Source organism: Orbicella franksi, chromosome 9 (genome assembly GCF_964199315.1).
Source record: "Orbicella franksi chromosome 9, jaOrbFran1.1, whole genome shotgun sequence".
NCBI classification, from domain to species: domain Eukaryota; kingdom Metazoa; phylum Cnidaria; class Anthozoa; order Scleractinia; family Merulinidae; genus Orbicella; species Orbicella franksi.
This window is the reverse complement of record NC_138153.1, coordinates 12,157,376-12,172,148: the sequence shown is the minus strand read 5'-3', so window position 1 is coordinate 12,172,148 and position 14,773 is coordinate 12,157,376. Positions and strand designations below refer to the sequence as shown.

Below are 14,773 nucleotides of genomic sequence, written 5' to 3'. Positions count from 1 at the left end.
TCCTAGGAGTACTGTGGTCTACGAGTAAACTGCCATCTGTTTTCGAGCGATAGACGTCTGGGATGCAAGCCGAAAAATTTTTTACAGATGACGAAGCTCTGTCGTTAGGATACAAAGACACAGAGTCGAGTGGTGCCGCTGTGTCGTTGTTACTCACCCTCAGTTGTGGATTTTCGCGCGCAAATAACATCTATTAAGAAACAATGCGGAATTTTTCAGGTCGACTTTTCGACGTTTCAGAATGGAGCAAACGAAGAACTTTCCGTTTATACCGTCTATGATTCCACTATATTTTTACGCTGTCGTTTGTAAAAAAGTTTGCTTGAGCATCAGTTGAACGCTTTTAATAGCTAATATCTTGACTCCAGTTCCTGTCATTTCCTAACCATTTCGAACCTCTTGCCTCATCTCTCGTCACCTGGTAGGTCACGCAACGCTCTCTCTGTTGCGTGACGACTCGTTGTAGTTGGTTTGACACTAAATTGTAAAAATTGTGACAATTTCTCACCCGTGTTGCGTTAAATACATGTAGTCTTTTGTATCCGGGCGAGTTTTTCCGCCCTCCTTATTTGCTCCTTGTCTTTTCCTTCTCATATCCGATCGCTCGAAAGAAACTCTTTTTTATTCTTTTCCTAATCTCGTTCCCAGGGTCTCCCTACTTTCCGAGAGCCAAGGTCGTTCCCAGGGATTTTCCCAAACTTTAAGTGAAAAGCCCAGGTAACGAGGTTGCCCGAGAACGAATTATGAAAAAACTAAAACTAAGCGTTATCGCAAGTCATATACGACCAAAAGAAAAGAGAAAAAAAGGGGGCGGGGGGGGGGGGGGGGCAGGCAGCACCGATGTTTTGAATTTGGGTTTGTTACCTTACAACTAAGGCATAACTCTTCAAGAAAACGCTTTTATTCTAAAAAAAAATACTAGTACACATCCATATGTATGGCGTTTTCTATAATTTATTTAACTGAACATTTGATGCATAAACTGTCAAACTACTTCAAGGTTTTTACAAACCTTTATTCCGACTTATTAGAAATATAGCTAAAGGAAAGTCGTGCTTTCGATCAGCTCGTCAAAAATAAAATCTTGGATAAATAGCACAGCTCAAAACCACCTTACATTCCGAAGAATAATTTGAAAATCAATCTAAATAGAAGACCTGAACTACCAAAACAAAGATAATATCTATCGCTGTATGTTTTGCTACTGTTGTCATTTTTATTGCTATTTTTTTAAAAGTATTTCCTTCGAAAATATATCAAAATGTCTTTAAATACTAGACGTTGCTGATAGCGATGATTCTGCATAATAGCGAATGCGTTTTCTCTGTATTCAATCTTCAAAAAAATGTAAGAATTGCAGAACTGACTGTACAATGTAGTTGCTATCTACGATGTGAACATGCAGTTATAATCCGTTCCTTTTGATTACAAACTCAAAAATCGAAAACAAAAATCTCTATATTACACTTCGTACCCAGCTGGTATATATTAAAACAAAAGTAAGAACAACTTTGTAGCCCATAATAAGTATTACTAAGAGAAAATGAAGGGTAAGATACAGGCCCTACTCTCTGGGTAGTCCCTCAAGTTATTTTTAGATATGGTTTCCAGTTCTCCCGCGGATCACGAACGTTGATTACAGAGTGTGTGAAGCCTCTTAGGCTGTCACGTGAGTAAAATTTCTGTCACAGGATTGGCTATTTCTAAACCCTCCGAGGATTTCTGAAACTGAGAATGACCTAAAAATAACTTGACAGGGATTACGTCACAAAAAGGCCTCTTTCAGTAGCGGAATACCTGAAACTGTCTTACTCCTCATCTTCTCTTGGCTGGACGCTACATTTGTGTAAATGTTCTTGATCGCAGTTTCGGATACAAATACGGTTATTCCCTGTGCCAGTGTGCCAGTGTTCCAGTATTCTGCTTTATCAGTCTGCAGGGTTTTAGAGTACCACAGCTCTTCTAACTAGTAAAATAGACCTTTGTACTGTGGAAAAAAAAAAGCATGCATTGTTATTTTATGGCCAGTTTGAGGCTTAAATGGAATTTTTGGACTAAACGTACCTACACAAGAATGTACTGTCAAATAGATTTTGTAAAACTGGAATGGTCTGGAATGTTTAAAATTTAAAAACGGATCAGAGACAGGCAGTTAACTGCAATGAAGGATTCACAAACAAAGAACTCACAGGGTTACCTCTTATACACAAGTGGTTTTTTCTCGGCATCGTCTCTGTCATCCTGAAGTGAACAACAAGTAAATCATAACTTAAACTTTGTCGAGATCTGCGACTGACAGTCAAAAACAGAAAAGGGAAATAGTTACCAATAATCCTAAATTAAAATTTTAACAATTAAAGCCACGTTTGGAGAGATTCCATATCTTGATTTAAAAAAAAGGGGGGGGGAGTGTAGAGGCTAGAAAGATAACTAAACGTTCGCCTGAGGGATGATCGCGAGAAAAACCCGGTGTAGAAATTTTATATTTCTTTCTTTTTCTGCTTACGGCGTTCGGAAATGCGAAGTGATAAGTTTTTGTTGAAAGAATTGCTTGGATTGAAGTTATCTACCCAACAGTCATAACCAACTTAGAAAAATTTGACTACATCAGTTCGTCTCCAATGATAACATTTTCAACTACAAGTCAGTAGATGGAGATCACGCTAAGTTACGAAGGTCTTTTTTTTTTTTTTTAATCGGAGTATCTTTTCCCCATGCTACTTTTCCTATCAAGGATGGGATGTAATGTACAAGAATGAGAAGATTCTGCATTCACCTTCATGTAAATTGATCGTTTGTTTCTGTGTAATCTTGGGCGGATCTAGGGAGGGTGTTCGGGGGGGGGGTTTCGGTCGAACTCCCCTTAAACTAAAAAACTGAGACATTATAACACGCTGACTTGGCATCAGAATCCCGGAAATCGCATTTCCGAGGACCCAGTTTTAAAAATTTCCCAGGGAAAGATGCCCCCAGCCCCCGTTACAGGGGACCGCCATCACAAGTCCGTAATGCGCACCCCTTTCTCTAAAATCCTGTATCGGCCCCAGCGAAATGGAGGGAGGGGTTTACAAGAGGTGATGAAAAAGAACCTAATTGTTGAGGCGAACTTTCCCATTTCCACACCGTAATGTTCATTTTTTGGGTAACTTTTGTGACGATACAACGAATTTATAATGACGTTTTAGAACTTCTTGTAGCTTGCGTGAAGGGAGCCCAGGCTCCCAGGTCGAAGATAGATGAAAGAGAATGGCCTGGAACTTAAGAGAGGAGCCTGGGTGCACTTGTCAAAACTGAACGTTCTGCGTTGCTGTGTCTTGTTTGGGGTAGATTTTACAGGGTAAACAATCAGCAAGTCAGAAGTGTGAGTTACCCACCTCGCTACCACAGCACATTTTAGTTATCTTTTTAGGAGGCAACAGCAGCGCAAGCGCTTCAATCAAGAACAGGCTACCCAACGCGATCAGAACATACTGGGCTACTTCCGTTAACTTGATAGGAAGGTACACTTGGTGGCGGAATTCTGCAGCCTTTTCGTCCGTGATCAGTGCACTCTACAAGGAGGAAACTAACCGTCAGTACGCGGACCACAGATGTCAAACGTACAAGCTTACCTCCACGTCCTCCGTTCATTCCCTTAAATTGTCCGAAAGTTTGATGATGGGACCCTACGAGAGTTTCATAGTAAATGTACAAGACGTTTATGAGAACGCATAAGCTTTGAAAATGCAGCAGCACCAAACACTGAACCAAATACGAGGCGACAGCAGTGGTAGACAACGAGTTTGGATTGATTTATAATGTATTGTGCACCAGCTCCAATCCGGATTAAGGAGTCCTGGCCGGGGACATTTGTGTTGTGGTCTCAGGCAAGAATCTTTACTCTCACAGTGTCTCTCTCCACCCAGGTGTATAATGGGTACTGGCGAATTTAATGCTGGGGTAACCCGGCGGTGGACTAGCATCCTGTCCAAGGGGAAGGAGAAATACTCCTAGTCGCATCTTTCTACTTAGAAACCGGACATAAGCTCCGGCCTGATGGGCCGCTTGGCTTGTATACAGACTTAACCTATTTGGCTCACAAAGTTTGCCTTTGTTATATCTTAGTACAAGTAGCCAATGGACACTTGCTTCAAAGCCCCCCATCACTTTCTGAAATTTTTTCCACCCTCAAAATATAAAAAATTGAAGTAAACTCCACGGTCTTATGGTCAACAAAAAGACACAATTGCAAGAAAACAAGAACTATGTTTACGCAACACAAAGATGCCACAAACAAAAATTAAGTTACCTCGTTGGCAAACATAACAGGCAGAAATACTGGTTTAAATTTCCCACTGGTTTGACTGAAAATAAAGTAAGTAAGATGGTAAGATGGAGCCGAGGGGAACATTGAGGGTCGAAGGGAAACAAAACTCACTGTTTCCCGTGGAACCAGTCATTAAGTGTTTTGTTATACCTCCCTCACAAATCGAGAAAACTGCGAAAAAGTTATTTGTATGACACTGGCTGGCACACAAATAAATTTGACGCGGTTTCAAGGTGCACGACCTGATCACGTGTGGGCCAAAAGGTCAAGTTGTTGTTTTTCTAGGGAAATGGTGAGGTTTGCTCGCCCTAGGGAGTTAGCGAGTTTTGACCCATGACACGTGACACGTTCTCCTCCAATGGGAAAGCGAATTTGAATTAGGAGGTATAACGAATACCCATACAGAAGCACACGATTATTTGATAACTTTCCGAGCTAAGTGAACTCTTAATTTAACGCAAATGTATCCAAATCAACAAGTTATTTGGACAGTTATGCTCGCAATATATACCGCATTTGTTTGAATTAGCGCCCAACCTCGAATTAGCGCCCACCTCGAATAAGCGCCCATCCTAAAGGCAGTAAAAGTCAATAAACATCCAGCCTCGAATATAAACGCCCAACCCCACCGCACCCCTCCCCCTCCCCTTCAAACTCGAATAAGCCGTAATATTGTTCATTAACTTCACTCCAAGGGTTTAGAAAAGGGATGCAGTGTGAAAGGTGTAGCTTTTTACTGTAAAAAGTATACGGAAGGCGTGCCTTTTCTTTCAAAATGGTATTAAAAAAGGGTAAGGGGTTGGATCTTGGGACGGAGCCTCCCCGTATAAAACTTTGTAGAATACCCTGCAGCCCCCCCCCCCCCCCCCGCGCCCCCACTGTACGCCTATGCTAGTCCCTCTCAAGATATTTTTAGAGATGGTGTCCAGTTCTCCGGCGGATGTTATCCACACGCGCGTGACATAGATGTTTTCGATGAGGATGAAGCCGTTTGAGCTGTCACGTGAGTAAAATTCGCCTCACAGGATTGGCTATTTCAAGACCCTCCTGGGAGGTTTGAAGCCGAGAGTGACGTCAAGGTAGCTTGAGAGGAATAACATAGGGAACCAGACCTACAAGGGTGATGAACTCTCTCACCATCCCTCCTCACTACCTACGAATCAAACTTCCATTTCTTATTCGCTAGAAAGCAAATGCATGCAGAGTAAGAAAATGATGGAATTTCTGAACTTACTTAAAAGTGTCCACCGGCTCCAAAGCAATGTTGACCTGAAGTCTCTTAGCAGCACGCATCACAATGCCAGTTAACTTGTAAGAGAAGAAAAATAGGAAACAACGTTTATTGATACACGGGTACAATTACAATGCAATGTAGCACTAGTGCTAGCGGGGGCAGGAGGGCAACTGGTTTTCACAGACGGAGAAAACGTTTTGAATTGAACATCTTACTAAGGAAAATTTTCCTCTATTTGTTCAAACCAGGTGGGCAAAATAATCGCCACAAACGGTCAATCTGCTCGGTACCTGGCCCTTAAAGCTACGTCACGGTTAGTGCATCTTCAAAAGTTGATCCTAAATTTTTCAAGTTCGTCGTTTGTAATCCACGTTAATCTTCTCCATCCTTAACCATTCTTCTTTCTTTATGGTTCACTATTATCTACCAGGTGTTTTTCTATCTTAATAAACTGCTACTTTCAGGTTCCTTCAATTTAAAGGTAACTTTGCATATGGCCAAAATAACTCAAAATACCGTGACTGAGGTCATTTAATGAAACCCATGTGCTAGACAGCATGGAACAGGAAAATTACACTGAAGTGATTTTAAGTCTTGGAAATAACCCATACATTTCCTTTTGAACATAAATAACCCTGTGGAAAGAAATTGGAGAACACAACTCAAACCCAACACTCAAACTCAAAGTTGAGCTGTGACGTTGTTTTCTATGTCAACTGCCACACAGTTTGCACTTCTAGCCAAATGTTCATGAAAGCAATGTTTCAAATTAGTACAAAATAGTCAAAAATCACGACTGGCAGAAGGCTGCAAGTTGATTATTCGCTTAGTGGTGGAGCTGAAATTGGGACCACAGAAAGAAAAATCCAACTCGACTTGAAACCAGGACCTCCAGAAATTCACGACCACGCCCATAACACTTGATTACCCCGTGAGGTGGGTTCAATATGTGACAAATGCCATATTTCATGGTCGGAAAGTAAACCAAAGGTTTTTTTCTTTCTTTTTCTTTTTTTTTTTTTTCTAGCCTCGCATAATATGACGTTGCTGTATGCAACAATATACTCCTTTTCAGATATCCCTTTACTTACTGGTTCAACGTCAAGTAATGTTTGGTGGGCACTTTTCATCGGGTGAAGTCCGTTGACTGTTTCCAAAAGAGACTTGTTGCTTTGATAGAAGTGTGGAGGTGACATTACCACAGGGGGATCTAGGAAATACCCGCAAAGACTGATTACTTACTGCAAAACAATGACAGTATGCCTTGTGGGAGAGATTTGCAATAAACGCGGAATTCTTTCGTCTCTCTTCTACTTATGCTTTAAGTATTAATGGATTGTAATTTGCCCCCTTTTCTGACGGCCAGAAAAAAAAAATAATGGAAAACTAGTCTTTATCTTAGGGAAAAGGTTCCATGTTTGCAGATAAAGAAAAAATTCTACAAATATTCAGCTGTCCCTTTTCTCGCCTCCAAAACAAGCTCTCGAAGGTCAAATTCCATCAGATACCATTAAATCACTTATATTCAGCTTCATTTTGCTAAAGACAAATATGATTTCTTCAGTTTGTTAATTCCATGTTGTTAAGATTGTTTGTAATTACACTTAAAAGTCATTCCAGTATTTTAAAAGACAGTAATGTTCTTTCAATAATTGCCCAACAATCCTACTGTTTAATATCTTTATCGCTCTAGACTTTTACGATGTAATACTTCTTATAGGTACAACTGAAATGTCTCAGATACAAAAATCGACCTCCCGTAAAAGGCATGAAACCTTTCAAAAACAGGACCGCTCGCCCACGCCCCCCCCCTGCCCCCCCCCCCCCCACCAAAAAAAACGTAAAGATGTCTAAAAAAACGTTCTTAAGTAAAAACAAGCCATGGTTTATTTGATTTCACTACTGGAATTTTATGGTGATTTCAAGAAGGCTGTGAGAGTTAACTTTCACTTACTCATTGGCTGACAAAGGCTGACATTTAGCAAGCCAGTTGGCAAGCACCCAGGGGGGACACAGAAGCCTTTATTGGGGGAGTATACGTCACCGCTTCGGTACATGTCCTCTGGGATAGTGAAACGATACAGTTTGATGCGCTTCTCAGTTACTTCAGAATCGTACTGTAAATAACCAGATCTGTAGGAATACAAGTACATATCAACAAACTTTCTTCAACCAGTGCAAGGTCTAATCCTGAAAACATGAGCCTCTCTAAATTCATCTCAACAACGATTAATTTACAATCAACCGCCAAAACATTATTTCGTTATGTATAGCTGTATTTCTGCAGCTATCGTAAAAATGATTATGGTCAAGGCAGCAGAAACTTCATGAATAGTTTCTTGATCCAATACGCATCATGAATATCCTCATGGACTACGGGACTGCAGATCTCGGTGTCACAAAACTTCCGCTTTCAGAGTTGCCGGGTGTTTTAAAAAATTCCTCTGCAACTAGAGCTACCTAGCCATGTGCTAGCAATCCTAAATTCTCTTGGTTTCTAATGAGAACAGAAACAGGGGTTAGGTGCACTGGCACTTTCAAGCAATCTGGCTCACTATCAGGGTAATAGATTGAAACAGGAACTGAAGTATTACCGGTATAATGAGGTTGTGCTGAAGTTGTTTTCAAACAACAATACATACCTACAAATATCAGGCGAGAAAATGTACAATATGTCGTCTTTACTAACATCTGGTGAGAACTGTGTACCATCTAGTACATTTTTAAATACGAAAAAATAATAATTAATATCATTATTAAAAACCTGTCTCTCTTCTGCCTCTTTAAAAGCATCATCAATTCAGTCACGGGCCTAGTGGTCACTCAGTTACCTTTTCAAAAGGGCTGTCTAATTGTAATGTGCATGTACAACTTTGATTGACACAAGGAGGCCCACTGAATGGATTTCAACCAATAAAACATCATAAAACTTCACACTGGCTCATGCTGCCCAGGATAATTTACAATTTTCTCTTGCAGTTTATAATGATCTTGTCCTTCACTGTCCCTCTTTTGAGCCCCTGCACGGAATGAGCCATTTTGTATAATATCCATACAGGGAATCATATTTCCCTGGAGGCTTTACACAAAAAGGGTCAAAAGCTGGTAAAAGATCCTGGAAAGAGCTACTGCTGCCCCAAGGTAGCTGAGAAATGCCCACCATCTCTAAAATGCTCTATCAGTGAGTCATAAGATTGCTGACCCTGGCAATACTGTGTGGGTGAATGACAATAGCGAAAGGCGAATCTCCAGCTCCATTAAATAGCTGGAACCCTTTAAGGGAAGGACATCCTAATAGAAAAACCCTAGCCTTCCAGGTTGGGGTTGGGGAGAGGGCCAATCACCACATCCCATAAAAAAAGATATATTGATTATAGAAACCAATACTGGCCCTATCCCCCATCTGGGGAAAGATTAACCCGCTACAATGTAAACTTCACACATTAAAGGAAATATACAGTGAAAACCCTTCAGAAATGACCAATAATTTCTTGAACCATTACCCAAAACTTTCACAGTTCCAGATTCATGTAGATGGAGAAGGATTTTCTTGCAGAAGCAAACTTTGACTGTTAGACTAAAAACACACAAAAGATAACAGCAAAAGATGGTGAACATGTGAAATACCTGTTCCATTGATCATGTTTGCATATTCGTCACTCCACCATGATAAATGGCTGCACATTAAAAGAAATCAATCAAATACCAAATGAATGCAAAGTTTTAATCCACAACACACCTGAGATACAGTAATAGAAAACGCATATACTGTAAGAGTAAGACTTAGGTATGGACAATTTAAGCTGCCCATTTACTACACTGTAGGTCTTCATAATATGAGTCTAGTATTGTCCTATGAGAAAAAGGTTCTTTCTGCTAGCTTAACAAAGTATTATACAGTATATGGATGTGAAACCATCCTCAGAGACCGAAAATTAACTGGCTGCAAGGCTGATTTTGCCTGCCTAGTTTGACTATCTAGAGGAAAGGTTTTCTAAGAAAGAAGTTCAGTTCAAAATGTTTTATCGGCCTCTGATAACTGTTTGCCCTCTGCTGAAAATGTTAATACAACAGAGCGAAATAAATACTGACAATATATAACTGTTTAATATCAGAAGGTACTTACGTTTGTCCTCTCCACATGGTAAACTGTTCAAGTCTGCTGATGTCAGATTGTCCAGTATTAACAGCACTAATGCCGTAATATGTGTTATTGTACTGCGATAAAATACAAGCAAATAAAATCAGAACAAGGACTATTGGCTCCTTATCGGGCTGTTTTAATCAGCACATCCTTCCAGGCTATGCTCATTTGGGACTACAAATGGTTGTTCCCAAATGTTAAGTAATAAGTCAAACCTTTTACTTTACAGAGGGCACCACAATTAAAAGACACTTCTTTATTTCCTAGGGGGGACACCTCAAAGGAGGTTCCACAGTGATCTCTAAAACTAAGTGCGATAAACTATTCAACAAAATATCAACAAATCACATTTTTCAAGCTAGATAGAATGTGTTTGGGCATTTCTAATGAATTTCCTTAGGCATACTTCAAAAATGGAGCAACTACATATAATTATACGGCAGGATATGTCACGTACAGATCTTGGCAGGTCTAAAATGGGTGCATGGGGTTAGCGGCAACAGGTGGGGGAGGGGGAGGGGTTGAGGGATGAGGAATATTGCCATTACCATTTTTGAGAGCCAACCATAACAAGAGTACTATTCAGGGTCACTCCCTACCTAACACAGTTCACCTTACTTTTAGACCTGCCCTACATGTATCCACAGATCTCTTCAACATTTGACTGTGGGGTTGTGCCTAGAATAACAGCTCTAAGTCCATGTTTACATAGACCCATCAAGTGCATTCTCTATCAAACCCCTAGGGGGCTTATTTATATCAAACATGGTTGAGGGGACAGGACTTAAAAGAGAATTGGGGGAGGGGGGGGGGGGTGACTTACAAACAATGTTCAATTTAAAGTAAACAGTAACAGGCTATCAGTTCAGTTCTTTTTTTTGTAACACAACTAAAGAGTACCAGTCAGTAATATTCCCCCAAAGCTTGCAAATGCGGTACATATAATCATATTATTGCACTATCTGACGCACCTGCAATTGAACAAAGTCTGTCAATCCTCCTTCAGGACCTGGACATTGTGGAAATGGAGGAGGTAGCTTACTTGCATCAACTAAATCTGCCAGAAATGTGTCAGTATATCCCCAGAGCAATTCAAAAACTGACTTTCTTTGAAACAGTTTGACACCACTTTCATTAGCTGCCATCTGTATGAAATCAAAACAGTCTTTTTGCTCCTCTTTATAGTTGGTATTTCTTAACCACAAAGCAACAGCCTGTGTAAAGATAAGAGGCAACAAGAGTAAGTCACTAGTTAGTGATCTTAAGCCAGTGGCCTGAGAAAATAGATGCCTCTTGTTCCTCACTCATCCCATCCCCTGAAATCTACACATGCATGTACGTAGCATCTCTGACTCACTGGGTAACAATCACTGCTTTTTTTTACCAATCAGAGTCTATATATACAGACCTGTCCATATCTAGGCACATACATGTACTCATTGGATCACCCACCCCATCCCTACCTGTAAAAGGTTGTGCAAGTTGCTTATTTACCAGTAATATAATTATAATTTAAAATAGAAAAAGTAAAATAAAATGAAAAATTGGGGGGGAGGGCACTTGAATTTCAAGGCACCTGTTAAGCTTCAGCTTACAAAAAATCAGGACAGAAATCTTCTAAGTACTGTGTATGTAAAAGCAGCAGAAGTGGCACTCTTCCAAACATAAATTCCAAAGAATTAATAAAAACAGTTGAAACAGCGGCCCTATCCAGCCATTATTCAACACTAAAACAGTTATGCCTTTGTTCTCTACAAATATTCAAGCAAATAAATGTATTACAGTAATTAATAATAATTATTATTGGAATCAACATCAACATATTAAATAAAATTTGTATTAAATGGCTCTGGATCTAATTGCATTACCCTTTTTATACTAGTCTACTTACTAATAGTGGAATGTTAACAGTAACAAAAGTGTCATTCTTATCATTGCAGCCAGCACAAGAGGTATCAGGATCAAAAATGTATGTTCTGTTTGGCATGAATGTTACAACACTATCATCCTTAGTCCAGTTGGCCACGTCATTTGACCTGATTTCCCTACAAAACAAACACAGTTATTAATGATTATTTTAACCTGGCTTAATTCTCTAAAAAGATGAACACCGGGGGAGGACTCTCATATAAAAAGGCCAGGGGTGCTCATCATACCTTTTAGGGGTTTAAAGAGTGGTCTTGGTACCTCTGAGGGTGTTCAGCCCCAAAGTTCCATGTCCAGTGGGTGCTTTTGCTATTCCCAATACCTTCAGGACATTGAACCGAGAAAAATATGACAGGAGATTATGTGTTGTTTCAGAAATGGTACCTCTTAAGGGAAAAAAATCTCAAAACATGCCCACAAAACAGCATCTTGGTACCTCTTAAGGGTTCTTTCTAAAATTTCCGACAAGCACCCCCGTCATTTTCATGTGTGACTTCCCCCCCCCCCCCCCCAGGTAAACACGTTGTTCTCCTATTCAAGTATTGCACTATCAGTCAGACAGGGTTTCTTACACTCTAAGATTTATACCTGCCAACTTTTCCTGAGTCACCAACAAGAGACTTCTATCCTGGTAGTACCAGGATTTTTTGAAAACATTACCTTACCATAACTAAAGACATTCAATTATTTCCACAGTCTTTCCAAAGTGATTATGAACAGTTTTTCAGACATAACTGCAATGAAAATTTTCCAGTCCCAGTCCCAATATCTGTTTCACCACACATGATCTTGTCACCAATAATTTTCAGAGAATTTGGTAGAAATAACACAGTTGTTGACATGGACTTTTCTTTCCTTGAATCTGTTAGAGTTCACAATTTTTTTTCGAAAGTGCACTAGTTTAGGCTGCGAAAAATAATACAAGAGCACAAAAGGGAAACCCATATAAAAAGGTCACTGATGCTTGTCAACTTGCTTATGGGTATAAATCAAGGGTTCTGGTCTCACTTCGGGTGTTGAGGATGAAACGCCACTTTTTTTAACTGCCAAAGTATCTTCAAGGGTGCACCCGAAAAATATTAATAAAAGAAACACTCTCATTTCTGTTTTTAGGCTCGAATTCCCCCTTTCTCTCGAGTTTGGTTTACTAGTACGAGCTCCTTTCCTAGGGAGAGTACAAAACATGGACCCCTGGTCCATGGACTGGGTCCATCAAAATATGGACCAGGTCCATGGACCCCCTATTTTTACTACCCCTAAAAATACTATAGTAAACAATAATAAATAAAAATAAAATAAGTAAAATATTGAAAAAAATGAATTCACAGTAATATTTCAATTTAATATTTAATTAATTTTCAACTTTGCAATCTTTCATAAAGTCACATTTTAATAACATTTCTTTAAACAATTATTGGAAGAGGTTTTTGAGATATCTGGAATAATCAAGGTCAAGGTAAGTGTTATCAGCCGAAGCCGAAGGCTGAGGCTGATAACACTAACATTACATAACATAGTGCTAACACTAACATAAATAATGACAAACGCATTGTCGTACCGAACACAGTTTATTTTCGACAAGCCATGTTCTTACGTGAACTTGAAATTGCTCTTGGAAATCATGCATTGCGTGTGCAACCTGTGGATTATTATGGATTAGTGAATAATCTGTAGGTTACGCTGTTTCCCAGAACATCAAAACTCTATGAGATAAAAAAACCTACAAGGAAACTCAAAGGAATCATAACGAAAAGAGCAGTGCTTACTTTCGTCCACCTCAGCCATGTTTGACGCAAAAGAAAGTGCGGGTAAAGTCACATGGACATGTGAGCCAGCAATCAAGTATACCAGTGGTCTTTGTTTATATGGGGTAGTAAAAATAGGGGGTCCATGGACCCGGTCCATATTTTGATGGACCCGGTCCATGGACCTAGTCCACGGAAAGGGTCAGGGTTTTGTACTCTCCCCCTTTCCTTTCCTGAATAGTGGCTGGTAATTGCATCTAAATCCATTCTAAGTCGTATCTTTTAGGGGTCAAATAAAGCTTGAACCACACCCAGATTGATCTCCTTTAGGGGTTTAATTCAAGTTTTCTGACAAGCACCCCCCACCTTTTCATATCGGACCCCTCCCCCCCCCCCCCCACTTCCCTATCAACCTGGCTATTATGCAAAAATCATAAATCAATGACATTCCTTTTGAACTCCAAAATTATGTCCCAACAAAGCTGGAAAACTATAATTTGACCTTTATCCTCGATGTGTTCACTTCTGCTTCTTGGCTAATATAATACAGAATGTACCTTCCATCTTAGTTAATTAAATTGTGCATATTGATTATTATTTATTGATTTTATTCAAATTTAACTCTGATCTGGTTATTTCGAACCCTGCTGATATACCTGTATGAATATGGTCCCATCTGTGTTACACTGGGGATAGAGGTTCCTGCAAATACCTCGTCTGGGTTTGTCAAGTTGAACACAAAGTACTGCATGAAAATGGGGATGGATGGACGTTTCCATTCCTTGAAAACCAAGCCACCAGGTTTCAACTGGACCTTCTGAAATGAACGAAAGATTTTTATTGATTTACAGCTACTAAGGGAAATATCTTTCGCTTAGTTGTAAATCGCACTCTGTTTATATGTCTTTAAGCTCAAGCTTATATTTTTTTAAGGCCACTGTCTAGTAGGATCTTGGTAAAATAAGCTTATAAACAAAACCTACCTTTTCTATTTGCCTTTTGATCATGAAAGAGCCCACACCACCAACACTGAGTAACAAGCCCAACAGAAGAAGAAAGGTTCCTGAGACAGCAAAGCCAATGATCAAAGCTCTCCTGCTACAACAACTGCAACACCCCCTTTTCGAAGCCATGGCTGAAATATAAACTTGCAGTAAACTGGCCCCCTACTGGAAATAAAACTTTGGAACAACCGATCAAAAAGAAGTAGTTGAGAAAGTAACAGTTTACAATCCAAGTTGGGCTGAAGTTTTTTGCAGTAATATAAAGCCATGACGATAATCTCGTGATCGAAAAATGTTTCTCACTGAAGAAATTTGAACTCGCAATCCCTCACAAGCAGTTCATATGATTCTAGTCAGGGTTCAATCTCGAGCCCATTCCCGAGCCCAGAGTTTATCCGCCTCTGCGGTCAGCGG

The 14,773-nt window shown here is 39.8% G+C and overlaps 1 protein-coding gene across 2 annotated transcripts; it reads right to left on the bottom strand.

Annotated features, from left to right (window-relative positions):
• Window positions 1-879: 879 nt before the first annotated feature.
• On the bottom strand, window positions 880-14,489 carry LOC145496575 (lysosome membrane protein 2-like). 2 transcript variants are annotated; one of them, XM_081476282.1, is made up of 14 exons: window positions 14,339-14,489; window positions 14,012-14,172; window positions 11,576-11,729; window positions 10,656-10,898; window positions 9,667-9,758; window positions 9,168-9,217; window positions 8,183-8,252; window positions 7,495-7,673; window positions 6,632-6,750; window positions 5,541-5,614; window positions 4,289-4,343; window positions 3,375-3,551; window positions 2,190-2,241; window positions 880-1,987 (listed from the first exon to the last, which is right to left on the bottom strand). In XM_081476282.1, exons 1-13 carry the CDS (start codon window positions 14,486-14,488, stop codon window positions 2,194-2,196), a joined length of 1,572 nt encoding a protein of 523 aa, XP_081332408.1. In that variant the 5' UTR covers window position 14,489; the 3' UTR covers window positions 880-1,987; window positions 2,190-2,193. The 2 variants fall into 2 exon arrangements, with proteins under 2 accessions (XP_081332408.1, XP_081332406.1); XM_081476280.1 differs by having other exon boundaries at window positions 2,198-2,241.
• Window positions 14,490-14,773: the final 284 nt, after the last annotated feature.

What these genes read in the sequence shown, in the direction of transcription:
- LOC145496575 (XM_081476280.1), bottom strand. Translation starts at nt 14,488, where the DNA reads ATGGCTTCGAAAAGGGGGTGTTGCAGTTGTTGTAGCAGGAGAGCTTTG. An exon ending in TCAAAAGGCAAATAGAAAAG is followed by an intron (nt 14,173 to 14,338) that starts GTAGGTTTTGTT and finishes CGTTCATTTCAG; the next exon opens with AAGGTCCAGTTGAAACCTGG. An exon ending in ATGGGACCATATTCATACAG is followed by an intron (nt 11,730 to 14,011) that starts GTATATCAGCAG and finishes TTTGTTTTGTAG; the next exon opens with GGAAATCAGGTCAAATGACG.